The sequence below is a fragment of the Malaclemys terrapin genome, chromosome 2 (assembly GCF_027887155.1).
Source record: "Malaclemys terrapin pileata isolate rMalTer1 chromosome 2, rMalTer1.hap1, whole genome shotgun sequence".
Classification (NCBI taxonomy): Eukaryota; Metazoa; Chordata; order Testudines; family Emydidae; genus Malaclemys; species Malaclemys terrapin.
In genome coordinates, this window is record NC_071506.1 from 112,926,406 (window position 1) to 112,954,351 (window position 27,946).

The following is a 27,946-nucleotide window of genomic DNA, read 5'->3' on the forward strand; positions in this document are numbered from 1 at the left end:
TGAATATTAGAAATATATTTATACTGCTATGTAACATTACAGATAAAGACAGGAGTATCTTTAAATCACTCTTTGGTCCCTGTGTTTGTACATTAAAACTGGTTTAACTACTGTTATTTGTTGCTGGAAACAATTGAGGAGTATGCCCAGAATTACACTGCTAACCATGGTACACAGAGATCAGTTCAACAAACATAAGAAGATTATCGCCAAAAATTAAAAAGATTTGAAATATTTTCTTCATATAATACAGCTGTTTTAGCTATCCGAAAACAGAATTATTTTTTTAAATAGTGATGCATAGCTAATAATCAAATAGAACTGGTATTTAAATCTTGAAAAACCAACAGAGTTTCTATCTTAAAGTTACAAGAAAGTGGTTGAAGTTTCTTCACATCAATTACCATATTCAGTCATTTTTCCAAAGACCAGAATTGTGTAGATATGTTGCACTTCTACACTACTGTGAAAATAGTGAACAACAACATCAAGGGTATCCATTTAGTGCCATTCATATAAAAGATGCTTTTGTCCTGAAATACTGCACAGTACTATTACAATAAAAGAAATAACACTGTCCCAAGAAATTTACTATGAGAGGTTGCGTGAATTACTAGCGTGCATAAATTCTAGAATACATTTTTCACAAGATTGATTATAAAAAGACCATTCCCAATTATTACGTGTATACATTTCATTTTGACTACAGCCATTTTTTATAATAAGGGCCAAAGAGTGCAACAGCCATCCAACTCCCCAAAGCAGTCATTGGAATAAAACTTCAGTGCTGAAACTGATCTATTTCTTTCAAAGGCATAAGGCTACTTAAGATGTTTTCCCCACTGGTAACTGCTTGCTCATTCAAATACTGTATTTTAATATGGAAAGGCAGTAAGTTAATACTGTACTTTGTGACAAGCTATTCATCCTCATATCTCCCCCACACAGGAAAGCAGTTAACAAGAATTCTCCCTCGGAGCAGATAGTTTTGTCCTATTGACATCTGGTGAGCCACTTGGACATTATATTGAATGGTCTGACTGCCTACTGTTGCTAAGCATTAGTACCATACAGTACATATAGACAACTGAGCAACTCACACCATATTTTAGAGAGTGACAATTCTGTATGCAACGTATGTATTTTTTTAGCTCAAGCATGTATTAGGTTTAAGAGCATTCAACAGCTGGTCCTAATATTGCAGAGGTTTCCTTCATATGAAAAATACTGACCTATATCATAAGGAGGCGCACATTAGCAAACACTTCACTGGCACCTCAATTGAGGTGAAAAGCACAGTTCACCATTCAGTGAAATCTGAATTTTCATTCAAACTTCTGAACTTAGTAATGGCTTCTTTTGTGGTCATTGGTTTAATACAGTGAGACTGAAGATGTTAAATTGTCATAAGACGACAATGTTATGAATTGAACAGCAAGTTAGTTAGATGTGCAAACAAATCTAAAGTCTAAGATGCAGCTTTCTAGAGAAAGCTAAAAAAAGTCTTGAAATTATTCAAGTTACTGAAGACTATGCTTTAAGAAAGGAATTTTTAGATCCAGATAAAATGTGGTTCCAGATTTTGTCATGTCATAAGAATTCATTATTCCTCCCAATACTTTGTTGATTAAACCATTGCATCAGATAACCAAATCTGTTAGTAAAAGGAACATGAGAACAAGCAGTAAGAAGACAGTAAAATTATTTAAATTCCTTCCCCTAAAATCTCTCTCTCCAAGGCACATTAAATTAAAAGGAATATAACTTCAGTTATTTTATTTATTTATAAGTTTTTTTTTTAAGTCAGTGACTTGACAACCTGCAATCAATTATTTTTTCATATATTAAGTTAATGACAAAAATTTAAATCATTATCTACAGATATGGAGAAGTAATTTAATGTTGTCCTGGAAAATAATCTCTATATCTACTAAACTGCATCATCTTTTTATGACAAAGTATCAGGTGGGAAGAAAAAATTTAACTGAAAAATGAATTAGTATTTGAAGACATTCACAATAATCCAAAAAGGACACATTGACACGTGTGTGTGTTAAAAAAGCAGATTCAAAGCCAAAATACTTAAATGAACACTGTCTAGATTTATATACCTATATTTTGACTTGTGTTCTCTCCTATGTTTGGAAAGTCCATGTAGCTCTCCATATTTTTCACAAACACAAAAGTGTTTTTGAAGAACAAAGTTAATAATATCAGCAGCCTACCAATTATGAATAATAATTGATAAACCAATGTATATGGATGAAATAATGGTAAAATCAGATTTTAATTTATTGTATTTTGAAGTAGTGAGCAAAGTAATTTTTAAGTAACCATTGTGACAGTATCCTTTTGATAGTGCTGCAAGTACTACTGTTTCAGCAGGCCTGGAATAATCTTGGACATCATGACAGCAACATCTTTGGTGCATAAGCCGTCTCTCTCTATGCACACATTTATTCAACTGTTGTAAAGTACTCCATTGAAGCAGGATATGAATGATTCCCTCTTTCCTCACACAGACCTTCTTAGCCCTTCTGAATTCTACACTCCTGTAATATTTTAAAATTTCTATTCACTTTGAAACATTTTATATGTGCATTTTACACGCACATCACCACTGTTCCTTTTAAAGAAGAACGAACACAAGTCTACTGAAAGCTAAATATCTGAAAACTCCACATATCTAATTATCCCAAAGATAAAATGTGTTCAGAAATGAGGAAGTACATGCATTACACTACTGTCCGAGTTTTGATACTGATGGTCCGGATATCTTAACATTAAACTTACCATTTTTGTTCAGCAGAATACCGGCACAATCATGTACCACACACAAAATATTTCTTAAAATCCCTTTCAATTTTCTTTATTGTTTCTTTACTTGTTTTGTTATTCTCTTTCAGAGCCTAGATTAGGCCATGTTTTAAACATTAGATGTTTCAGAATTAAAGACTGGTTCTGGTTTTTAAATATCATTAAAAAGAAGATTTAATTGCAACAAGTAACTTCTCTGACATAACACTGGAAACAACTTATTTCCTTGAAGATAAACAGCAAGTACCTTTTTCAGAAGGGTTAATGAATACCTACATTTCAAACAAAATAATGTATGAATAAAGAAATAATTTAAATTTCATTTCTCAATTCACATAATAGATTGTACTTAATTTGCCTTACTCTCAGTCTGCTTGATGATTTGGGACTGAGAAAATACTAAGTATGTAGAAATAAAACCATTAAATCTCTTCTATACGTGGTGAACCTCAAAGAATTGCTTCACTAAAGATCTCCTACATATAGTGCTAACCACATTAATTTTATGAATAAACCTGCTGCAGTCCTATATCCCAGTAATACTCATGTACAGTTCAAAAACCAAGTAGTTACTTCATATGCTGAATGGGGTAACACTCAGCACTGAGTAGGTTTCAGTTAAAGAAATGCAAGTACCTTACTAGTTTACCTGAATTAATGTGGAATATATTCACAGCACTCATCTTCAAATGTTCACACTATCAATAGTTAAAAAATTAAACTTCAAGTTTGGCACATGTACCGATTCTTCAGAAATGTCCCTGTATTTCAACATTGTTAAGAACAATGATCTCATCATCAAGTGTTAACCTGATTGGCAGCTCTTCAAGGTGCTTTATCTCACAGCTTCATATCCATTAATTGCACCTTCCCTGTGACTGAGGCACATAAGGTGCTGAGCAGTAGTACAACAGTGTGGACACTAGAGGGCAGTCCTTTCCCTCTTAACTGAACTAGATTTGAAGTACAGGTCCCGTATGCTTCCTGTTGCACTAATCCATGTCCACCAGCCACTGAAGCCACTTTCAGGGAGCTTCTCTGCAGACAAAAGGTTTCCTTATATCAACTGACTATTTTCACAGAAGTCTCAAAGTGTAGCAAGAATTCTTGAAAATGAGATAATCAATGTCAGTACTGTCTGTCCAACTCCAAATACCAGTGCTTCCAAAGGAGCCATGTTCTTCCCTGCTACTCTGTAAATTCCAGCTACTGCTGCACCTAGAATCACAAGAAAAAACATGTGAAATTATTACATGAACAAAAGATCAAAGCAGAGGTTTAAGATGATTAATATCAGGTCTCAACATATTCTATTACCAAACCTGTTATCAAACTATTACTGCAGAATTATTAACGCCAATTTGCTGTACTTCTCTCGCTGTTATGATCGGAATTAAGTATAGTTTCCCAGATGAACTGCATTTTTTAAAAACCTAGGAAATTACATACACACAAATGTTCCTAACTTTCAAACAAATACACTTATACACCTATTTTATGTATTTATTTTTGTAATTTGTTAAGTTTTGCAGTTTCCCCAGACATTTTCACACTATTTATCTCTGTTTCTGTTCTTTACTAGTGTAAAGAAGTCTTGCAAAATTGCCAAGAAAATTTAGCAGCTGATACAGTGTACTTGCAACCCCTTACAACAATGCTTATAATGAAGAAAATAGTTTTATTCACTCCATCAAAAACATTTGAATTTTGCAAAGCTCATTTACATAAAATATTTATATCACCCAACAATGTTATACATTTCAACTGGGTTCCCCATAAACTATTTTCTAGTGAGACTACACTCAATTTCATTATAGCAAGTCAGTATCATTCTGACTTACCAGTGTTAAAGTCTTTAAGAGTTGTATTAGAGGTACATAAAAAAAAGCATAATACTAGTAAATGTTGCATTATCACCCTGCAGAATATATGAAAAAATGTAAATTTAATGTTCTATACCAGTGTTTCTCAAACTGGGGCTGCCGCTTGCTAGGGAAAGCCCCTGGCGGGCCAGGCCAGTTTGTTTACCTGCCCCGTCCGCAGGTCTGGCTGATCGCGGCTCCCACTGGCCGCGGTTCACTGCTCCAGGCCAATGGGGGCTGCTGGAAGCTCGGCTAGTACATCCCTCGGCCCACGCCGCTTCCAGCAGCCCCCATTGGCCTGGAGCAGCGAACCGCGGCCAGTGGTAGCCGCGATCGGTCGGACCTGCAGACAGGGCAGGTAAACAAACCGGCCTGGCCCGTCAGGGGCTTTCCCTAGCAAGCAGCAGCCCCAGTTTGAGAAACACTGTTCTATACAATGTTGAATAGCGAGGAAAGAGTTTTTCTTGCACTACTGTGTGTTGGCTTTCATCAAAAGTCTGTTTAGTGCCAAGAGGCCAGGACAGGTTCTGGGTAAACTAAAAAATAGAATACTGTACTGTAAATTAACAAGACTGCTGCTAGTAACTCCTTCCCACCAGCTTCCTCATGCTAAATATCACATCACATGGGCAGTACGTGATGTTTCACAAATCAAGGTCAAAGAATAAAATCATGCTGTCTCATTCACGAGTGATGAAAAGTGAGTAAAAGTGACATTATTAGCAGTGAACAACAGTTGGGAATAACATCCACTGCTATACCAGTGATGAAGCTATGAAGTCCTGCTTACTGTACCTTTGCAATCTATCAGCGGTTGTAAGAAGAATGTAAGATCCTACAATAGTTTTGTTAAGAGCAACTCATTTTTTTCATTTGATATCCCATGTGCTAGTGTGATTTGGATCACAGTAATCCATTTTCATTATTTTCCTTATTTTCCATGCCCACAGAAAACATATGGAGGGCATCACATCCTATTTCAGCATTAGAAGAAGTTTCTTAGAGGAATAAAAGGTTGGTGGAATGGTACACATTTAGTATGGAAAATTTACATGCACTTTATTACAGTTAAGTACTTAAAGATCACAAGGAAAAGATAAACAACCTATTCAGGCTCCAGAATGTAGGGAGAACATATGAACACTATTTGACGTTAATGTAGAGTTACCATCCGTCCGGGTTTCCCCGGACATGTCCGGCTTTTTCAGCGTTAAATGGCTGTCCGGGGGGGGGGGGGGGGGGGGGGATTAGAAATCAAGTAGAAATGTCCGGGATTTCCCCCTTCCCCTCATGCAGAGTGCGACTCGGCTGATTGGATGGCGGGGCCTGATTGAAAGCCGCTCGCAGCCACTGGGGCCTCTAGCAGCCAGAGTCCCTCCCCCTCCCCGCTCCCTCCTCCCCTGCAGAGCAGCACAGAACAGTGTTTGAGTCCACGTGGAGCCCGCAGCTCTCCCTCTGCCGGGTGAGTGGGGGAGCAGAGGTTGCAGGGCGAGGAGGATCAGGGCAGGCAGGGGCATAGAGGCTGCAGGGGCAGGGCAGGTGGCGGCACCGAGGCTGCAGGGGCAGGGGGGTGTAGGGGGTGCAGAGGCTGCAGGGCGAGGAGGAGCAGGGCAGGCAGGGGCATAGAGGCTGCAGGGGCAGGGTGGTGCAGGGCAGGCGGGGGGCGCAGAGGCTGCAGGGCGAGGAGGAGCAGGGCAGGCAGTGGCATAGAGGCTGCAGGGGCAGGGTGGTGCAGGGCAGGCGGGGGGCGCAGAGGCTGCAGGGCGAGGAGGAGCAGGGCAGGCAGTGGCATAGAGGCTGCAGGGGCAGGGTGGTGCAGGGCAGGTGGGGGGTGCAGGGACTGCAGGGCGAGTGGGGAGCAGGGGTCACAGAGGCTGCAGGGGCGGGGGGGGTGCAGGGACTGCAGTGCGAGTGGGGAGCAGGGAAGCACTTAGCAACCCCCAACCAAGATCAGAGCAGGATGGAGGAGGGGGGAATGCGGGGTGCTCAGAGGAGGGGGCAGAGTTGGGGCAGGGACTTTGGGGAAGGGGTTGGAGAAGGGGCGGGGTTGGGGCAGGGCCGGGGGCGGGACTGGGGCCCCGTGGAGTGTCCTCTTTTTTAAATGTTTGAATATAGTAACACTAGTTAATGAAGATAGGTTTAGTTTAAACATGAAAAGAGCGCTTTGTAGTGTCAATGTATGATGGGATGGTCTGCCAAAGTAAACAGAAGCAAGGAATATTAACTTTAAGGAAAAACACTACTTTGAACCGATTCTCAGCAAGTACATCAGGCTCAACATGTCGAATTATGTATCTAATTTGGCGCCTTCCAAAAACAGAAAATCTTGTTTTCATACCGACCATAGTGCATGCCACTATTCCAAATGACAAAGTACTATGGTCAAAACAATACACTCCATGTAGGTATTGCTAGGGTTGGTTAGGTAAAAAGGGATTTTTTTAATTCTCAGAAAAACTATTCTGTGCTGCTATCTACAGTATCTCACCAGAAATACCACGCTTATATTATTTCAACCACCTGGCACAAACTCTTTCCTAAATGTTTCTTGCCTAGTCACGGTCAAAATCAAACAGATTCTTTAGACAGAGCCCTTCTTCCTGAATTGGAGACAATTTATGTTGGTGAATGCAGCCCAAACTGAAATCCAGCTGCTTGGTTTTAACAAACAGCATTCCTAAAAAATGGACTCAAATTCTAGTGTCTTAATAGTTAGGACAGAGATTGAAGAGTTCTGGAAAGGCTTGCAATATTTAGGTGAAAAAAATTCATTGCGGTAAAGCTTTCAAAATTTAGTAGTTTGAGAGACTTTTAATCTATTCTTGTCAAATTGCAAATTAGGGTGTGTCAAGCAATTTTCATTTTATAAACACAGCACAACTGGAATGGAGCCAAAAAAACACACTGGTTGAAGTTTGCCAACATAATAAATAGAAAAGTGGCAGCAAATAAGTAGGGGAGAGAAGAGAGAAAACAACATCTGAGGAATATATGTATCCAAAATTCCTGCATCTAGAACACCGTGGCAAGAAGAAAACAGATATGCATAACATTGTCCAATGCTGTTTAATCAATATCTTACAGCTTCTTGTCTGCAAATATTAAATTCCATTAGACAACTTGCATGCTCTGTCAATATTTAGGTGTAGCGCATTTAACAAAATGTTCCTTCTCCTGGCACAGAGATTCCAAACTTCCAGCCAGGGAGTGAAATGGGGAAAAAGGAATAGGGATGACATTTTGCCTATAGCTGAGGTAGGGAGTCAATGGCCTTGGTTTTATGGTCCCTACACCTTAGCAAGAACCTTTTGATTTCAGTTTATCCAGTTTTCAATGAGATCTAGATCTAACTTAGCTCATCCCATTGATGATACTGATGACTCCTTGGTTGAGATTACTCCCGTAGTCTATTGTGGTTCTGTTCTACCAATTGACCTTTAGTGCTAGAAAATTCCTTATATGGGCATTGTTTTAATGAATGAAACAAATTTCTGACCCTTTACTTTTTTGGGCTTTACTCCAACTCTTAGGCTTTGTCTGCATGATAAGTCATACCTGTATAACTAAATCAATTTAGAAACAGATTTAGTCAAGTTGGTGCAACCTCCTTGCGTAGACTCTTATGTTCCTTAAAGAGTAGCTTTTTGATTCAGCTTAAATTGTTAAGTAATTGACTTAAGCTAAATGAATAATGCAGTCAAACCAAAATAGGAGGTTCACATAAAGGGGTTGCACCAATTTAACTAAATCATTTCTGAACTGTTTTAGTTATACCCATGCAATTCTCACATAGACAAGACAAGGCCTTAGTTCCTCATTTAGGTCCAATGATTGAGTGATGAGTGAGTGGAGAGGTTTTTTCTTTAGAAGAGAGGATTTCCCACGTTGTCAGAAAAATGCTTGTCTGTTTAGTCTGCTTCTGATTGCTCAGAGGTCTAACTAACTCCTTCAGGGCAATTGTTTCCTGTCAGAGCATATATTGGTTCAAAGCAGGGATCCAAGACATAGAGGTTATTGGTGGCCTAACCATCAGGGGAGTAGGAAGTAGGACAAGACCAGCAGAGCCACTGTGGCAAGCCAAATGCAGAGGAAACTATCGTGAGACTAAGGCTTTGGCTACACTATACAGCTTTTAGCGACACGGCCGTGACGCTAAAAGTCTGCCAGTGTAAATGCTGTTTGTCGGCACTTTTGCGGGGTTTGCGTTGTCGACAGGAGAGTGCTCCTGCCAACGAGCTGTTTACACTGCTACTTGCTGCGACAAAACTTTTATCTTTCGGGGGGAGAAGGGGGCTTTTTTAAGCAGCTGTGAATGACAAGTTTTGTCGTTCAATTGGCAGTGTAGACAAAGCCTAAGAATACATGATTTTCTCCCAATAACTAGAAACACTCATCACAGAACCTCAGGAGACTGGGAAGCTGTCACTTCCAGTCTCAGTGAAGAAGAATGGAATGACACCCTTCCCAGAACAGAGGTCTCCCCATGGTTTCCAAATATGAGGACACAGATTTGAGGAGTCCTCTGACAGTTCTGTACTGCCTTTATCTTCACACAGTAGAAGGAGCAACCAAGTTGACATTCTCATAGAAAAAACTACATGATTAAAGGTAACAAATTTGTATGAACAGTTACCATAACAGCTAAGAAATAATGCTCTTTTGAAAATCAGATGTAAAACTATATGTAAAAAACAAAATAGACTTACTGGTTATCATTGCTCCAGATACAGAACCCAGAAATCCAATGCTGACCACAATGACAGAGATTAGTCTCCCCTGCCTATGCCTCTGCAGCATCACAAACATTAACACTCCCACAGCACCATGGACAAAGAGAGAGGAGAAGAGAGCCCATAGGAAAACCCAGTACCACATCTCTGAAAAGAAAGCAGTCAAATAAAAGTTAATATTCTGATGTGTTAATTATAAAGCAAGACGTATAGAAATACTGTATTTTTTAAGAAAAACACTGATTTCTGTCTTCAGAAGATATCAATCTGAAGATAGTGGTATGTGCTCAAGACACTGTACCTATTTGGCCAACCATCTTAAAGAAACACCCCCAAGTATATCCAAAAATTCCAAGTAAAATTTGGGTCCACCTTCATCAGAAGTGTATCTCTGAAGCAACCAGTTTCCCTTGAGCTGTTTTTAAAAACAAATTTCATTGTACTTTCATACTAATATACAGTATCTACTGTAGAACTATTCAACTGTCACATGCAAACAAGCTTATCAAAAATATTTAACAAGGAAGCTTAAAAAGGTGCAAAGATTAGTGATTTAAAGGGGGAAAATAAGATGAAGGCTAGTACCCTAGCTACCCATAAACTTAAATGGAGAGTTCTGATGAACAAATTAACCCTAAAGGAGCTGAATTTTAACTACTGTAGAACCTTGGAACCTTGGGAATGGAGGTTGGCCGTGTTGTGGATTGTGGGGGAAAAACCAAAGCTCAGGCCCGAGCCAACTAAAGTTTAGGCCCTAGCAATTTTTCTTCCCCACAGCCGGAACTCTGAAATGTTCGGTAGCTCTGAACAAAAGGTTACGGACTTCAGCCATATGGGGGGGTTGGGTCTGCAACCGCAAAGGGGCGGGGTGTGTGTGTGTCAGGGCTCTGGGTGGGCAGGGCTTCTGCCCTGGGGGAGAAGCAGGGCTCAGCACTTTAGACCTGTGGGCGGGAGGGATGCTGGGGATTAGGGCTTCAGCCCCACGCGGGGGCTGGGGTTCAGGGCTTACCACGGTTCTGCTCCCGGCTTCAGTGGGGGCTGGGGGTGCCAGGGCTCGGGGCTTTAGCTTCGGGGATAGCGCTGGGGCTGAAACTGGTGCTCCCCTCATAGCTAAAGCCCTGAGCCGCGGTGACCCCTACAGGGTTGAAGCCCCAAGCCCCAGCACCCTCCGTGAGGCTGAACTGGGATCAGAGCCATGGAGCTGAAGCCCTGAGCCCTGGTGCTCCTAAGCGTCAGAAGCCCCCCCCCCCCCCCCCCCCCCAGACTCCTCACCACCCCACCCCCCGCATGGCTGCAACCACAAACCCCATGGCTGAAGCCCTGAGCCTAGGGGCTAAAGCCCAGAGGCAGTACAGTATTTGCTTTTTTGTTTTGGTCTGCGCTACTGCCTGATGGAGGATTTTAGTTCCATGGGGTGTCCGGTTGACTGGTAAGTCCATAACTCTGGAGTTTATATCTTTGAGGTTCTACTGTACCTAAGTAAAAAACCTAATATTTACAAAGAGCCAAGTTACAAATGATTTTTATATTTCTAGTTGCTTATTTACAATTAGTCAACAATGTCAGTCTAGTAATTTCTACTACTTCTTCAAAATATGCCTACATTATGTTGTCACAGCTAAGTAACCACTAAAACTGAAGTTCTTAATGATGTAATACGTGTGCTTGAAGACAAACAGGTCCCCTTCTTAAATGTCAGACAAAGGTTACTACTACTTTGAAAGTAAAGGAGCAGTAAGGATCATGGAAGGTACATGGGAATGAGAGAACTACTAACAAATCTGAAAACCACAGAATAAGGTGCAAGAGACGACAGCATCCACTGTTTTGGAAGAAGAAACTGTTCTGCTCTTGATATGCATGCACCCCAGGTGCTCAGGTTTGGATTCTTTTGGCCAACAGTGTCTGCTGAGTATGGACATGCACTCCATGAGTCCTCATACCTCCCACCCAAGAGCATAAAGACCCAGGCAATCCCAACCACCTCTCAGTTCCTTCGCCAATATAGACTCCATATGTTAAAGGAGTCCGTAGTAGCAGGGAAGACGAGCTGGTCATAAAATATATACGGACATCTCGAAGAACCACAGTTACCATAAGGTCTGAGCGTGGAGATGGTCAAGGTGAATTCCCCCATACTAGACTGGAAACATCTGTCATCTGTGCATTGGATGGCAATAGAGGAAATAAGGGTAAACTCTGCAGACTTCTGGAAGATCTGTCCACCAATTTAATCATGATGGGACTTGAGAGTGCAGATCCCACTAACCCATGTCTAGATGTCTGTTGAGCGGATATATAGACGTCAGCCACTCTTGCAAGCATTGAAGGTGAAGGCTGGCACGCAGAGTTATGAAAGTGTGAGAGGCCATGTGCCCTAGGAGACTGAGGCAAACTACTGATGTCCGAGGTTGGGCTTGTAACTGATTGACCAGACTTACTATGCAGTTGAATCTCAGCTGAGACAGATAAGTCATTGCTGTGGTGGAGTCCAGTAATGCCTCTATAAACTCTATTGTTTGGGTAGGAATTAAAACCAACTTCTCTTTGTTGACTGACTCAGAGGGAAGCAAAAGGCTGGAGTATCCGATAATGGATAAAGTCACATGCTGAGGAGATCTCTCCCAAATGAACCAGGCTGTCTAGGTAAGGAAAAACTTGGTTAGCTTGTTTTCTCAGGTATGCTGCCACTACCATCAGGCATTTGATAAGGGTTTATCTTTGTTTGCTGTAACTTTGAACCTAAGGCTAGAGGGGGTTCCTCTGGGTCTTTAAATCTAATTACCCTGTAAAGTTATTTTCCATCCTGATTTTACAGAGATGATTTTTACCTTTTCTTTTTAATAAATCCTACTTTTAAGAACCTGACTGATTTTTCCATTGTCCAAAGATCCAGGGGTTGGGTCTTTGATCACTTTGGACAATTATTTTCAAGCCTTCCCAGGAAAAGGGGGTAGGAGCTTGGGGGGGATTATTCTCAAGCCTGCCCGGGAAAGAGGGGGTAGGGGCTTGGGAGATATTTGGGGAAAGGCAGAGCTCCAAGTGGCTCTCCCTAAATGTTTGTTTAACTCGCTTGGTGGTTCAGCATACCTTTTAACCTAAGCTGGTAGAAATAAGCTTAAGGGGACTTTCATGCGGATTCCCAAATGACCTTAGGGCAAGACCTGAATACCAGTTCTGTGGATCCACAGAGGGAATTATAGAGAACACTGATCATTCTTAAGATGAACATGTGGATGAAGATGTTCAACTGTTGCAGTTGAGTGTCAAACCCCTTTCTTCTTAGGTATTCAAAAGTAATGGTAATAAAACCGGTTTCCCCTGTAATCTTGAGGTACTTCAACTGCTCCAAGACTTAGGGCAAGTCTACACTACAAAATGAAGTTGACTTAAGTTATGTGGATGTACAGCCATCACAGTAATTAAATTGGTTTGGCATGTCCACACTAGCTCTGTCTGTCAGTGGTATGCGTCCTCACTAGGAGTATTCGTTTGCACCGATTTAACTCAAAGTGTGGGGCATTGTAGAGTACTGACAGCCGGAACAGTCAACACACTGTCTACACTAACATGACGTAGTTAGGTCAATGCAGACTTAAGTGCTACGTTGCTTGTGGAGATGGAGTTATTAAGCTGGTGTAGTGGGCGACTTACAGCAGCAGGAGCAATACTGTAGTATAGACACTTATGTTGACCTAACTGTAGTGTAAGACCAGCTTTAGAAATTATTCCACTTCTTGATGTAGTGTGCTCTAGTGAGAAAGGTCCCTGAACATGGATGGGGAAGGGATATGTGAGGTGAGAGAGTCTGGAATTGAATGGAGTACCCCACCTCTACAATCCCCTTTACCCATCAGTCCATAGTTAAGCGATGAAAAACTGTTCTCAAATTGAAGGGGGTGGGGAAGGGGAAGAGAGCATTCTTTAGGGAGTTACGCGGCTCCTAACTGAAGAGTCAAATCTGCTGTTTTGAAAATGATTCTGCATAAGCAGCTGAAGAAGAGGCCACCGCAGGAGATTAGAATTCTCCCTAACTCTCCAGAGGAAGTTTATGTAAAAATTTATCAGCACTACCCCAATTTAAATAATTGTATTTCACTAATAAAACATGGTAATTAGAAATCATCGTTTGTAAATTGGATGAGTAGTTTTTTAGTCCCAACAAGTCCAGCTTTTTTGGTTCCTTGACATGGGGCATGGCCTTAGGTGGTCACTGTTGTTTTGCCCATCCATGCGCCATTATCACTATCCAGTGAGCCAGGCACAGGTGGAGTGTAAAATTGTTCAAACCATCCTGATAGGAATCGATCTTTCCTCTCTAGGCCTCAGGTGTAGGTGCCAGAGATAAAGTTGTCTGACATAGTAAGTTGGCTGTTGTGATGCTGCCAGGTCTAGTGCCAACTCCTGCCAAAGTTGCAGGCATTAACTAAGAACCAACAAACTGATAGCTGGAGACCAGACCAGTTCACTTATGTGTTAGTGTTGCTCAAAACAGGTATTAGTCTTATAACAATATATATACGCTATAGAATGTTTGCAGGTTGCTGCATGTGTTAATCTCATTTATAATGTCTTTATTACATGCTATAAGAAAATATGAAAGTTTTGCTTTGTAACTTTGAAAATGTTCACTCTAAACTTGTGAACGCAAATAGGAAGAGAGTGTTCCCCCACCCATCCACAAGGGCAATCAAAATCAGATAGGCCATCAAGGAACATCGCAATATAAAGGAGTGGTGAATAGCCATATCATACTTTGGAAATGCTACACGTAAGGAAGTTCATCTTATGGACTTGGAGGTTGAATGAAAAATAAAACAAAGACACAGGAATATTTTCCATCTCTTTGCTGTTTGAACTCTCACAGGGCCAAGACTAATTGAAGCTGGAGACACCAAGGGTTACCCCTGGGTCTGCCCTGAAAGACATTTTGAATTGACAGATCACTACAACTCTGTCCCTCTTAGGATTTAGATTGCAACTTATTTGTGTGTATATGTTTGCTTGCTTTAAGTCATAAATAACATTTCTTTTTCCTAGTTTCTAGGGAGAGTTTCTCCCGTCAACCCCCCGCGGTAACTCGACCTAAGGTACTTCGACTCCAGCTATATTATTCACGTAGCTGGAGGTGCGTAGCGTAGGTCAACTTACCGCAGCAGCGTAGACATAGCCCTAATTAATAAATCTTTGAAGTTACTTTATTAGAGGATTGGCTATAGGCGGTCGTGTCTGGTGTAAGATCTAGGGTACCCACTGATCTGAGGCAAGTGATTGGTTTCTTGGATCTGGAAGCAACCTGATTATTTTGTGATTTTTGGTGTAAGTGAAGATTTACCACTAAGTCCAGCTTGCCTGAGCGGCAAGATAGTTTTAATTAAGATACCTTTGAGCTATAATGTATCTCATCATGGAATAGGGATTATAAATTCTAATTCTATAGTATAAGACAATATATCAGGGTAGTCAACCTATGGCACGCGTGCCGAAGGCAGCACGCGAGCTGATTTTCAGTGGCACTCACACTGCCTGGGTCCTGGCCACTGGTCCGGGGGGCTCTGCATTTTAATTTAATTTTAAATGAAGCTTCTTAAACATTTTAAAAACCTTATTTACTTTACATTCAACAACAGTTTAGTTAGACTTATAGAAAGAGACCTTCTAAAAATGTTAAAATGTATTACTGGCACACGAAACCTTAAATTAGAGTGAATAAAGATGACTCGGCACACCACTTCTGAAAGGTTGCCGACCCCTGCAATATATTCATGTAATGTTTAAGGAAAGTTTTTTTAAATGAGTTCCAATAGTTCATGGATTAGGGACCCAATCTTATCGTGTTCCAGGGGCTTCTGTATAGATTGCTCAGTCTAAAACAGGGATGGGCAAACTACGGCCTGTGGGCCGGATCCGGCCACTCAGGGCTTTGGATCCAGCCCGCGGGATTGCCCCCTATGGTACCGCGGGCCCGGCGCTGCTCTCAGAAGCAGCCGGCACCCCTTCCCTGCGGCCCTCAGGCAGGGTGCAGAGGGCTCCGTGTGTTGCCTTTGCCTCCAGGCACTGCCCCCCGCAGCTCCCATTGGCCGGGAATGGGGAACTGCAGCCAATGGGAGCTTCAGGGAAGTTACCTGGAGGCATGGCAAGGGCAGCGCGCACAGAGCCCTCTGCCCCCACTCCCCCAGGGGCCGCAGCATTTCCTGGAGCGCTGTGGCGTGGGGCCACGTCAGGCATGCAGGGAGCCTTCCCTGCCCCGGTGCGCGCTGCTGCCACCCCGGAGCCGCTGTAGGTAAGAGGCGCTGGGCTGGAGCCTGAAATCCTCCTGCACCCCACCCCACAACTCCCTGCCCTAAGCCTCCTGCCTGCACCTCACACCCCTCCTGCACCCCAACCCGCTGCCCTGAGCCCCCTACTGCACTCTGCACTCCTATGCACCCCAACCCCCTGCCCTGAGCCCCCTGCTGCACCCCACACCCCAACCCCCTGCCGAGGTCCTTCTGCACCCCTCCTGCACCCCACACCCTGCCATGAGCCCCTTCATACACGCCGCACCCCTCCTCTCCCCAAACCCTTGCACTGAGCCCCTTCCTGCACACCGCACCCTCTCCCACACCCTGCACTCCCTCCCGCACCCCAACCCCCTGCCCCGGCACTGCATACAATTTCCCTACCCAGATGTGGCCCTAGGCCCAAAAAGTTTGCCCACCCCGGTCTAGAAGATACCATAAGAGATGCTTAGTTTTGCAGTTCATAAACTGTGGATTATGGTCTCCAGAGATAACATGCTTGTTAAAAGCAAAAATGTTTTTAAATACATAAATAAATATATAGAGGTGAGAAATAACAGACCTCAACCCTATTGTCCCTCTGCAAATTTGTGTACAGAGTTAATCCCTTACCTCTCTCTAAAAGTGCCAAGTTTCAAAAAGTTCAATGAATAGAAGATTGTTGGGGGAGGAATAGATCTGGACAAGAAGAAGTCTGGAGATAAATGTGAGAAGGTAGGGACAGGCAGTAGAAACAAAAGTGAAACTGTTTGAGCAACATATTCCAGAAGTCTTGAGGTCTGAGTGTAGTCTTCATTGATTTGAGATCTAACATACCATTCTCTCACTAGAAGGGAAAACCTATAATGGCAGCAGGCTGTAAAGAGACCCAGTTTGGGAATATTTTAATGAAGTTCCTCTACCTGTGGGTAAGAGAGGCATGTGTGAAAAATGCAAACAGTGCAACAAAGAAATGCCAGGCCTGGTTGCCCAAATGAAACAACATCACGAGAAGTGTTTCTTCTCAGGAGGAATCACAGAATATCAGGGTTGGAAGGGACCCTAGGAGATCATCTAGTCCAACCCCCTGCTCAAAGTAGGACCAATCCCCAGACAGATTTTTGCCCCAGATCCCTATAATGGCCCTCTCAAGGATTGAACTCACAACCCTGGGTTTAGCAGGCCAATGCTCAAACCACTAAGCTATCCCTCCCCCCAAAGGAGGCTTAGGGCAGGGAGTTGGGGGACGGGGTGCAGGAGGGCTTCCGCTGCACTGAAGATGATGAAAGGAACATGTCTGAACATGCAGGATCTTCAGGTTGGTAAACTTTTTTTATTTCATAATTCTTTTTTAAGGACTGCCTGTCTTCCTTCTGGACTATTCTTGAATTCTCATGTTTGAGCAAAAAATATAGTTGTTACTCTATGGTACTATCATTTTAGATGCAGTTGTGATAAAAAATAAATAGCTGAAATAGGCAGATCTTGCTTTTACAATTTCACCTTTAAAGTAGTATTGAGTGTCAGTAAATGCAATGGGTAATACTAAATGAGTAGTATGGTAATAATAAATAACCTCATCGACTTATTTTGTTTAGGAGAATCCATCCTCAACATACAGGATTCTGAAGACTACCCACCTTCAAGATCACCATCATTTTCTATAGTTTCAGAGTTATCTGCTAATGATAGTGTTTCAGTCACATCATGTATGTCACATAGCAACAGTATATCACCTGAAGCAAAAAAACTAATCTAAAAAGTTTTCAAAATAAATCATTTTAAAAATGTTGTCTACTTCTAAAAATGAAATCACATCTATCTCTGAGTTGTGAAGAAGTTATAACAACCAACAAGAACGCCCTTTTATGTAGAAATCCATGATTAAATTGAGTCTTCCTGACTAGTGATTTAAATCAAATCCACCCTGCCCAGGGAACTGTCTGTGACTCCATGGCGAGAGTGTTACATTTGTCATTGGCTTGATGAACTCTAATGATAGAACATACCACCAGTTTGGGTGACTGCCTTCTTTTTGACAGTCTGCCCTGAGGTAGGCACTTACAGCCATGAGCCACTCCAGACAGCGTGACAGCTGGCTCAAGCATGTTCTCATTTATTGGCATCACAAGATGTCCTGGAGGAGTAATATGCAACGTGTCAAGGAATTTATGAGATTTCCCCTGGAAAGCTTCCATTGGACTCTTGTGTCTGCCATGCAACAGAACAGCTCTTGAAAAGTCTGTATTGGGCTGCAAGTTAGTGAAAGTGGGAACAAAGTCTCATCACATGACAAAGAAGAGATGGGAGCAAAAACATTGTGCTCCTCAGCCTATGGATCCTTTTCTTAAGTCTTGCTCCCGTGACTATTCAGTTGAAAGGACTGCTGGTTGGGCCACCTGCAATGCTCCCCATGTTTTGATGGACAGACACCTCATTCTTGCTGAAACTGTAGATGCGGACTTCCTGGCTGGCTGTAAGACCCATAGCACCCAGTAGGGACAGTGGTGCTGATATAGGTATGCCTGAGGACAGGGGTTCTCAAACTGGGGGTCGGGACCCCTCAGGGGGTCGCAAGGTTATTACATGGGGGGGTCGCGAGCTGTCAACCTCCACCCCAAATCCTGCTTTGCCTCCAGCATTTATAGTGGTGTTAAATATACAAAAAAGTGTTTTTAATTTATAAGGGGGGGGGTCACACTCAGAGGCTTGCTATGTGAAAGGGGTCACCAGTAAAAAAGTTTGAGAGCCACTGCCTTAGGAGGCTAAGGGATGGGTACGGTGGGGTCATGTCCCTTTTAAGCTTCTAAGCCTAGGGTATATGCTCTAGTCTCCCTTCTCTAAAAGACAGGGATCAAATGACCTAGGACTTTGGGGAATATGTTGATGACATCTCCCTGCTGCTATCTGAGCCAGAGGAAGAGAAAGAATACTCTCTTTTCCCTCTAAAGGTGAAGTAGTGTTAGCTGGAGTGTCAGGTAAGAGCTTATTCTGAACCCTAACGGTAGCAATGATGGGCTGTGCACTGATCTGGGGTAGTGGTCAGTACCACAAGTGGAATTTTTACCATGACCTACGAATCCAAGACTCATTTGAAATGTCACCATAGGTTTTGATCTTAGGTCACTTCTCAACGAGAGAGACAGGAACCTGTCCTCTGGGAGGCAGGCTCTTGATGTTCAGGAATCAATCAGCTCTAATGAACCCTATCATCTTTTGTCGTTCACCAGGAGACCTAGTTGAGAGAACAGAGAAAGGACATACACTAACACTGTTCAAGTCTCCTTTTGGGATTGCCTCAGATCAGCCAATCATCCAAGTATGGGTAGCCCTGGATGCCCTGCCTCCTTAAATGTGCTGCCACCACAGACAGCCATTTAGTAAATACTCTGTGTTGTGGAGAATCCAAAGGGCAGCTCTCTATATTAGTAATGGTAGGGCCCCACTGTGGATATTTTCTGTGGACTAGATAGATGGCTATATGGAAATATACATCCTGCAAGTCAAGAGCCACAAACTAGTCTTGAGGTTGAAAAGACAGAAAGATGGATGCAAGTGCTACCATTCTGATATGGCATATGCATTTGCTGAGTCTCCTCAGATCTAGGATAGGACAAAAACGTCTCTTCTTGAGAATGAAGAAACACCTTGAGTAGAAGACTTTTCCCTTCAATTCTGGTGGAACCTCTATTATGGCTTCTAGATGAAGTAACAAGGCTACTTCTGTATGTAACAAGCTCTCATGGGAAGGGTCCTTGAAATCGGTTGGAGAAAGAGGGTGGGTAGTAGGTAAAGAATAGAATGGAGTGGCATGGGCAGTGATCTCCAGTCCATATGTGAAATGTCATGAATGACATGCAGTGGAATAAGGTGAGGAAACTTCCAAAGGTGATGCTCTCTAGACTGCATCCAAAGTGGTTCCCAATGGTACCATCAAATTGCTGACATGTTGTGGGAGGGGTGCATTGCTGAGGAAGGCTGGCATCCTCTGCTGTATTTTCCTGGCATGTTCACTTCTTGGTCTGATATTCAGGCTGCCTAGGATGAGAAGATAGTGTCTACTGTCTTTAATAGGGCTGAGGGCAATATGGCTTGCAGTATGGTAGTGGGGTGTAAATCCACAAAGAGCAGAGGTAGGACTGAGTCCTTGAATGAGCAGACAGGCAGTGCTCTGCACTCATTGAACAGGCCTAAGCCCTCAAAGGGCAAATCCTCAATCATGGCCTTGGCTTCTCTAAAGATGGCTGGAGCCAAGAGACTCGGTACATTGTAACCATAGGGGCCACAGACCTGGCCACAGTGTCTGAGGCATCCATTGCTGCCTGTAGGGTTGTTTCGGCCACTAATTTGACTACCTTAACTGTCTTTAAAGTTTCCTCTCTGCTGTCATGCTGGAGCTTTGTGACAAAGGAAATCACCCTGTCCTGTGTTAGAAAGTCATAACTGAGCAATAAGGCCTTAACAGTTAGCCACACACAACTATAAGAAAGCAGAGTGTATGACTTTTTATCCCCAAAAGGTCAAAGCCTTCTGCGGCTCTTGGCCCCTGGGGACACTTACTCAATTTTGACTTTTCTTATACTTCAGACACAATTAAGGAGCACAGATTGGGGTGACCAAAGAAGTACTCAAATCCCATGAGAGGTACCTGTTACCTCTCCTCAGTTTGTTTTGCAGCGGGCATTATGGCGGTTGGTATCTGCCACAGGGCCTTGGCCAGGTCAAGCAGTCCCTCACTAACATGGAAGGCATCCTGCTTGGACTCAAAATTAACAAGATTTTAAAATAGCTTGAAGAATATGCTGTTTTGAAAGGCTTTGAAAACAGACTCCAGCCAAAACTTTGAGCACCTAAAGTTACACATCTAAGTAATTGGCCTGATTTTCCACAGGTGCTGAGTACTGGGGATCGATATGAAAATCCAGAGGTGGATAAAGAACTGGTTAAAGGGGAGACTGCAGCGGGTCGTACTAAAAGGTGAACTGTCAGGTTGGAGGGAGGTTACCAGTGGAGTTCCTCAAGGTTCGGTTTTGGGTCCGATTTTATTTAATCTATTCATTACTGACCTCAGAACCAAATGTAGGAGTGGACTGATAAAGTTTGCGGATGACACAAAGTTGGGAGGTATTGCCAATTCGGAGAAGGATCGGGATATCCTGCAGGGAGATTTGGATGACCTTGTAAACTGGAGTAATAGTAATAGGATGAAATTTAATAGAGAGAAGTGTAAAGTTATGCATTTAGGGATAAATAACAAGAATTTTAGTTATAAGCTATGGACGCATCAGTTGGAGGTAACGGAAGAGGAGAAGGACCTCGGAGTCCTGGTTGACAGCAGGTTGACTATGAGTCGGCAATGTGACATGGCCGTGAAAAAAGCTAATGCAGTCTTGGGATGCATTAGGCGAGGTATTTCTAGTAGGGATAAGGAGGTGCTGGTTCCGTTACACAAGGCACTGGTGAGACCTCATTTGGAGTACTGTGTGCAGTTCTGGTCTCCCATGTTTAAAAAGTATGAAATCAAACTGGAACGGGTACAGAGAAGGGCCACGAGGATGATCCAAGGAATGGAAAATCTGTCGTATGAAAGGAGACTCGAGGAGTTTGGTTTGTTTACCTTAACCAAAAGAAGGCTGAGGGGGGATATGATTGCTCTCTTTAAATATATCAGAGGGATAAATACCAGGGAAGGAGAGGAATTATTTCAGCTCAGTACTAATGTGGACACGAGAACGAATGGATATAAACTGGCCTTCGGGAAGTTTAGGCTTGAAATTAGACGAAGGTTTCTAACCATCAGAGGGGTGAAGTTTTGGAACAGTCTTCCGAGGGAAACAGTGGGGGCGAAAGACCTCTCTGGCTTTAAGATTAAGCTTGATAAGTTTATGGAGGGGATGGTTTGATGGGATAAAATGATTTTAGTCAATAGGTCAATAACGTGCCATCACTGGTAATTAGCAACAATGGTCAATGATGGGATATTAAAAGTTATTACAGAGAACTTTTTCCAGAGGGTCTGGCTAGAGAATCTTGCCCGCATGCTCGAGGTTCAGCTGATGGCCATATTTGGGGTCGGGAAGGAATTTTCCTCCAGGGTAGATTGGCAGAGGCCCTGGAGGTTTTTCGCCTTCCTCCGCAGCATGGGGCAGGGGTCGCTGGCTGGAGGATTCTCAGCGATTTGAAGTCTTTAAATCATGATTTAGGGACTTCAACAGCTGAGTCAAGGGAGAGAATTCTTCCAGGAGTGGGTGGGTCAGCTTTTGAGGCCTGCATCATGCGGGAGGTCAGACTAGATGATCATAATGGTCCCTTCTGACCTTAGAGTCTATAAGTTCAGTACACAGTATCTTGGGGGATGAGAGGGGGTGGAAGACTTATTTAGATGCCTATGTTTTAGGTATCTAAAGTTCAGAAATTTTGATTTAGCTGGTTTGCCTGTAATTGATTGGTTGGTCATATTCGTTCAAGATCAAGTATAGTAATGGAAGATTAGAAAGAAACACAGATACTGCCAACTGAAATCCAGTCAGGGTTTTTTTTTGTTTTTCATTTAAATAGACAGGTTGTGGGGTGGAGGTGGGAGAAAGAACAGGGAAAGATATATAATCACTAGAAAAGAACACTTCTCTCCAAGACATAGAATTGAAACCAGGAGTCCCAAAACTCAATATTCTTCCGTTGTCAGCAAATATTTGTGAAACCCGCTGGCAAAATGTGTCTCATCCCTCTCTAGTGCCTGATCCACCTATTCAGCCTACTACTGCTACCAGTTAGTTAGCTCAAGTGGCCTGTGCTGGGGATGAAAAGATCCAAACCCTACTGATGACTCAAGCTGGGTTCAATATAGCTCCATGTGATTAAAAAAAAACACTCTTTACAATTAAAACATTACATAAAAAAGAACTACATTGAAAAAATGCAAAGATTACAAAGTCCAACACCCAAAAGTTAGGAAATACCAGGAGGTTGCTAATGAAATCCCCTTGTTCTTATGAATTATGACAGTCTATTATACAATCACATACAAATTTTTCCACACGACCACTGTCTCATTCAGTGCACAGCATAGATGGGGCTCTGGCAATAGCTTAGGGTTGGGTAATGAATGAGGCTGTCATGTGTAGAATCCCTACCTCATTTGTTGCAGAAGTTAGATGGTGTGTAATGAATAAAGCAGGGGGTTGCAGGAAGAGGAAAGCAAAGTCTCATGTTTAAGGAAGCTGAAAGCCAACCTAGAGAATTAGATTCTATCTCTGCCACTGCCACAGAGATTCTGTGTGATGTTAGTGAAGTCACTTAAACCAAATGTCCTCAGTTGGCCTCTAGCTGTGTTTTTCTTTTTCTGGGTGCCCATGAGACACCTGGGACCAGATCTGCGTAAGTGTGAGCACTCACAACTATAACTGAAGTCAACTGGAACTGGGCTTTGAACAAATAATATGCTATAAAAATGGTTATAACATGCTAAGTTTTCTGGGGGAAAAAAACAGGTTCTAGGTGTCTCAAACTGGGCACCCAAAATTTGTGGATACTTGACAATTTTGGCCTTCATCTTTCTAGGCCCTCAGTAAAATTGATATAACACCACTTAGTCTCTCAGGTGTCTTGTGTAGATAAATTCATTCATGTTTGTGAAGCACTCATACTACAGCAGCTAATTAGAAAATACCCAGGATAAAATTCATAATTTTGTATTCAATCCAGGGTTTGAATAGGGTGCAGTAAATAAACCTGAGGCCATACACTAGATGAGTATATTAGAAATATTGAAGACTCCTCACTCATTGAATGAGGCAAGGCTTCTGCAGAAAAACTAGTCTGTAATTACATGATTAAACACTATCATAACGCATATGCTCAAGAGAGCCGAATACTGGTTGTACAGGCAAACTGAATCCTGGCATTTCGTAGAAGTGCTTCACTTTGCAACTTTAACATAGTGCCTTTTTCTTTTCTTTTTTATGTAATTGTATGATAGGTTATTGCCAGAAGAATAACACTGTTACTCCACAAAGGCACATAAAAATTCCTCACACGAAGACAATATAATGTCTAAAAAAAGAGGAGCCTGGAACATAAGCCATACTAGATTTAAAAAAAACAAAAACCCACATATACTGATAGATGCTAGCAAGCAGCAGTCTGTTAGGCAGAAAGAGATGTAGTCATGACATGTAGCAATAAATATATCCATGCTCTGCAAGGCAACATTTTTGCTCAGTTAGCAGGGCTCTTCAAAATGCCCAACTGGTTTTGAAGTGAAGGTGGTTTTCTATTTTCTGCACAATGCTAATAAACGGTAGGCCTTTTTTTCAGCAATGCCAAGTAACACCAGCTCTCAAAATTCAAGAATTGAAAGTGCTCAACACTTCTAAAAATCATGCATTTTTAAAAGGAAACAGTGTCCAGAGTAAACTGTGGAGACTAAAGTTGAGATTAACCTAACATACTCTGACTTTAGAAGATGTAATCACTCACTCTACAGCAAGAATTTTTCAAGTTCCCTCTCTAAGCAGGGATGTAGAGAAAGAATGAGGTACAGTGCAGGGATGGGGAAAACAAAACTAACTCAGGTGCATGAAGCTTAAATCCTTGGAATATGCAACAACAGGGAAACATGCAGAAAAGGTACATAACAGCTACATGGCATAGTGGAAATAAATGCTGCAGTTTCCTTGAGTACAGAGGTAATCTTTAAACATAATACATTTTAGTATAGCCTAAAAATTCAGTCAAACTGTTCAGCAAACCTTTACTTTGCTTATATAAACTTTACAGTTTTATACAAACAATCATTACAAGGTCAATTTGTTCATCTAACTTTGATAGGCCTCTTGATGACAAAAACCAGTTTGATTCCTCAAGTCAACACGTAAGGGTCTTCTTGAATACATTCCTGGGCTACATTTCTTTGTAGATATTTTTAAAAATTTCTTCCCTCACTCCATCCAAAAAAATCTCTTCTTACACACTGTACATGTCAAAGGTAGAATGAAATGCTTTACACTCAGTTGAGTTCAAAAATTCTCATAAATGCAGCAGGAGAACAAATGAAGTAATAGGCAGCAAGCAAACCACTCATTCATTCATCCACCTTTCTCTCTGTATGGAGTGTCACTGTACCCAACTCTCTGTAAAGCAATTTATTCTACCTCTGTCAAATATTTTGAGGGAAGGTTTGTTTTTTATATATAAAGCTTATTTTATTTTATTCTTTTATTTTACGAAAAAAATCAGTTATAAGTCTCACTAACATTAGCTGTTGAGTACTATTTAAAATAAAATGAAAATAATTTTAAGCTCCTAAATACATATCCACGTAAGTCACAGTTTTTATAAAGAGCGAACACAAAACTCCTCAAAACTATGCCATATTATGCTATGAAAGTCACTCATTGTCAGCAATAGGTGTCAGCAACAGATAAAGCAGAACGTGTTTTAATTGCAATTGTAATTAAGGAAAAGGTGTATTCCACACACCTTTAGAAACTGTCCGACCCATTTCTGACACCAATTGGTAGAATATACACATTTTAATTTTTTACTATTCATTAATGTGAAGAGAGCTCCAGCTCTAAAAATAAATCACACAGCCCTTCGCTAAATTCCATATAAGCACAAACGATCACCCTCATTACTTACTACTCAGCAATTAGCTCAGATTCACAAAGACTATGTGAATGGAGTGGATACAGTAAAACAGAACACAAATTTCTGGAAGACTATCAACTTTCTCCTGCATCACTTACATTTGGTAATACACTCTGGGGTTTTTAGCATCCAGTCTTCAAAGGTTAGAAACTACATGCTGTGGTGGTGCTGTATAACTATTTAGCTTTCTTCCAAATCCCCTCCAGACTTGATGCACATTGGGCATCAAGTGGACACTGGGCCCCACAGCAACAAACTGAGGGAAAGCACAGTTTTAAGGAGGATTGGAGGAAAAAACACCACAATAAACAGCAACCGCTCTACAGCCTTTGTATGCTGAATGATTAATACGAGAATCTACTTTGTTGTGTGATGGTCAGGTATGAAAAACCCCTTAGCATTAATGATGAAACTAAGAGGAAATCTGCCACAGAAGTGTCTATCACACTCTGGCATCCTTTTCCCTTAAAGGCAGCTAGGAATCTAGGATTTAAATTTTAATAAAATATAGTTAATTTTCCAATAGTTATGTTTGCATATATTCAGTGTATTTTTATTACTATTACTACTACATGTATTCAGGCTTCCCAGGCTTGAAAAATTTACTTTATGCCCAGTACTCCAAGGGAAAAAAACCTACTAGTCAAGTTGAAAGTCCTGTTACCCTTCTCTCCAAAGTCATGCCCCCTATGATTTAGAGAGACAAGAAAAATATATTTATTATATACTATGTTTTATTGTCACCTTTTCAATTTGCTGCATTTAAAAAAGTCTGTCTCTTCCTTCTATTATGACTTCTTTCTACTTCCTCGCTTTATTCAACTTTCTTATTTTCCTATGATAGACTGTGGTGTATTACCAAAAGCAAATGAATTTTTCAAGTCTTGAATGCTTATTATAATAAAATCTCAACATTTAAAAGAAAAGACATATCTAGCAACTCCAGCCACAACTACATCAATGGAAAAGACAGGGTGACGGGGAAGAGGAGCAGACAATTTATTTCAAAACCAGATTACTAATCTTAATCTCTCAATGCCAGGTAATAGGTTGTACAGCAGAAATCCAGACCCCTTTTACTTCAGCCCTCCCTCTTAGTCCAATCATACTTGTATAGGAAGTACTTGCCCAATAAGAGCTCCACCACTACAAAACTTCTGCCTATCAACACAACCTACAATCAACTGATGTGCCCTACATCCCATGCAATCCAGGTGACTGTGCTCTTCAGTGTCAAAACAAAATTAGTGGGCAGAGTCTAGTAGGATACAAAAGTCCAGAGTTTATTGAGGCAGTTGTCCCCCTCCTTCCCCTCCCACAGGGGTTCCTTGCAACAGTTTTATTAGCATAGACCTCCCAGTAGTCTTCCTTGTAGTAAAGCAAAGAAAGAGTCCCCCCCCAAAAACTACATAGTACTGGGCCAGGCTCACTTTCCTCCAGATGACTCTGGCAGTCAGGGGTCTCTGCACAGGCCCTTTCCTTGGGGAGCAAAGATAGGAGGTCTACTCTCCCTAGTCCGCCAGCTATTGGGCTGTCCTCTTCCCTTTTTAACTGCCCCTTCATGCCCTGGCAGCAAGCCCAGGTGTAGCAGCTTAATGGGCCCACCACAACTCATCAGCCTTCTCTGGCTCAGTGTGGGGTTGCCAACCCTCATCATCACACCTGGCCCCTTTTTGTCACCAGCCCCCAGAGAGGAAAGAAACAAGTCACTGTCAGCTCTCGCTGACCACAAATGGAGGCAAAAGTGAGAGCCCCCTGGGCCCTGCTAGTGATGTGGGACCCCACCGACACTTACGGGGGCTCTGCCTTTAACAGGATCCCCGCTCTTATGGCATTTCGGAGTCACCCCCGCCCCACGGGCCTGGCTCAGGCTAGAGCACTGTGCACGGGCACCCCGCGCCGGGTAGGGGGGCTGGTTACCGGTGAGGCTCCGCAGCACGGTGCCGTGCGCCCACAGACTCAGCACTTGCTGCACCGACAGGTTGATCATGGAGTTGTCTCCCGCTTCCGCCTTCATCTTCCCCGGGGGTCTCTGCGCCTCCTCCGCTGCTCCTCGGCCGCCAGGGGCTGGCGGCGGCCGGGCCGCGGGGTCGGGCGGGAGGCCGGGCTCCTTCCGCGCCCAGGCGGCTGCTGCGGGCCGAAGGGGAGGGCGGCGAGGGGGCGGCTACGGAGAGGGGGCCGGGGCGGCTGGACTCCAAGGCGGCAGCAGCAGCCTCCCCGCGGCGGGGGAGACATTGAGGACGGAGACGGGGCGTGGAGGGGGCCGCTGGCTCGCCGCCTCCGGCTCGGCCCGGAGCCTCCTCAGGGGCAGGGGACGGGTCGGCGCGGCTCCGAGCCGGACCCGGTGGGCGAGAGGCGGGGGGCAGCGGGGCGGGAGGCCCCCGCCTCCCTTCTCAGCCTCTTCCTCATCATCGCCCCAGCCGCCAGCATCACCTGAGACAGGGGCGGGGGAGGTGCCCGCGAGGCACACACGGAGCAACCGCCTCCCCTGCTCCGAACCGCTCTGTGCGCGCGTGCGCCGGCCGCTCTCGTGCCACCCCCTGCAGTGCACGAGCCGGCGTCAGCGAGGCACGCAACGGTGAGCGCGCGTGCTCTCCACTCTCGGGGGGAGGGCGCGCGCGCCTTC

The 27,946-nt window shown here is 43.0% G+C and overlaps 1 protein-coding gene across 1 annotated transcript; it reads right to left on the reverse strand.

Annotated features, from left to right (window-relative positions):
* Positions 1-27,826, reverse strand: TMEM170B (transmembrane protein 170B). The gene is made up of 3 exons (XM_054018195.1): positions 27,241-27,826; positions 9,386-9,556; positions 1-4,035 (listed from the first exon to the last, which is right to left on the reverse strand). The coding sequence occupies exons 1-3, from the start codon at positions 27,335-27,337 to the stop codon at positions 3,905-3,907; spliced, it is 399 nt and encodes a 132-aa protein (XP_053874170.1). The 5' UTR covers positions 27,338-27,826; the 3' UTR covers positions 1-3,904.
* Between the last annotated feature and the right edge of the window lie 120 nt (positions 27,827-27,946).

What these genes read in the sequence shown, in the direction of transcription:
- TMEM170B (XM_054018195.1), bottom strand. Translation starts at nt 27,337, where the DNA reads ATGAAGGCGGAAGCGGGAGACAACTCCATGATCAACCTGTCGGTGCAG. An exon ending in CGTGCTGCGGAGCCTCACCG is followed by an intron (nt 9,557 to 27,240) that starts GTAACCAGCCCC and finishes CTTTCTTTTCAG; the next exon opens with AGATGTGGTACTGGGTTTTC. An exon ending in ATCTGGAGCAATGATAACCA is followed by an intron (nt 4,036 to 9,385) that starts GTAAGTCTATTT and finishes TTGTGATTCTAG; the next exon opens with GTGCAGCAGTAGCTGGAATT.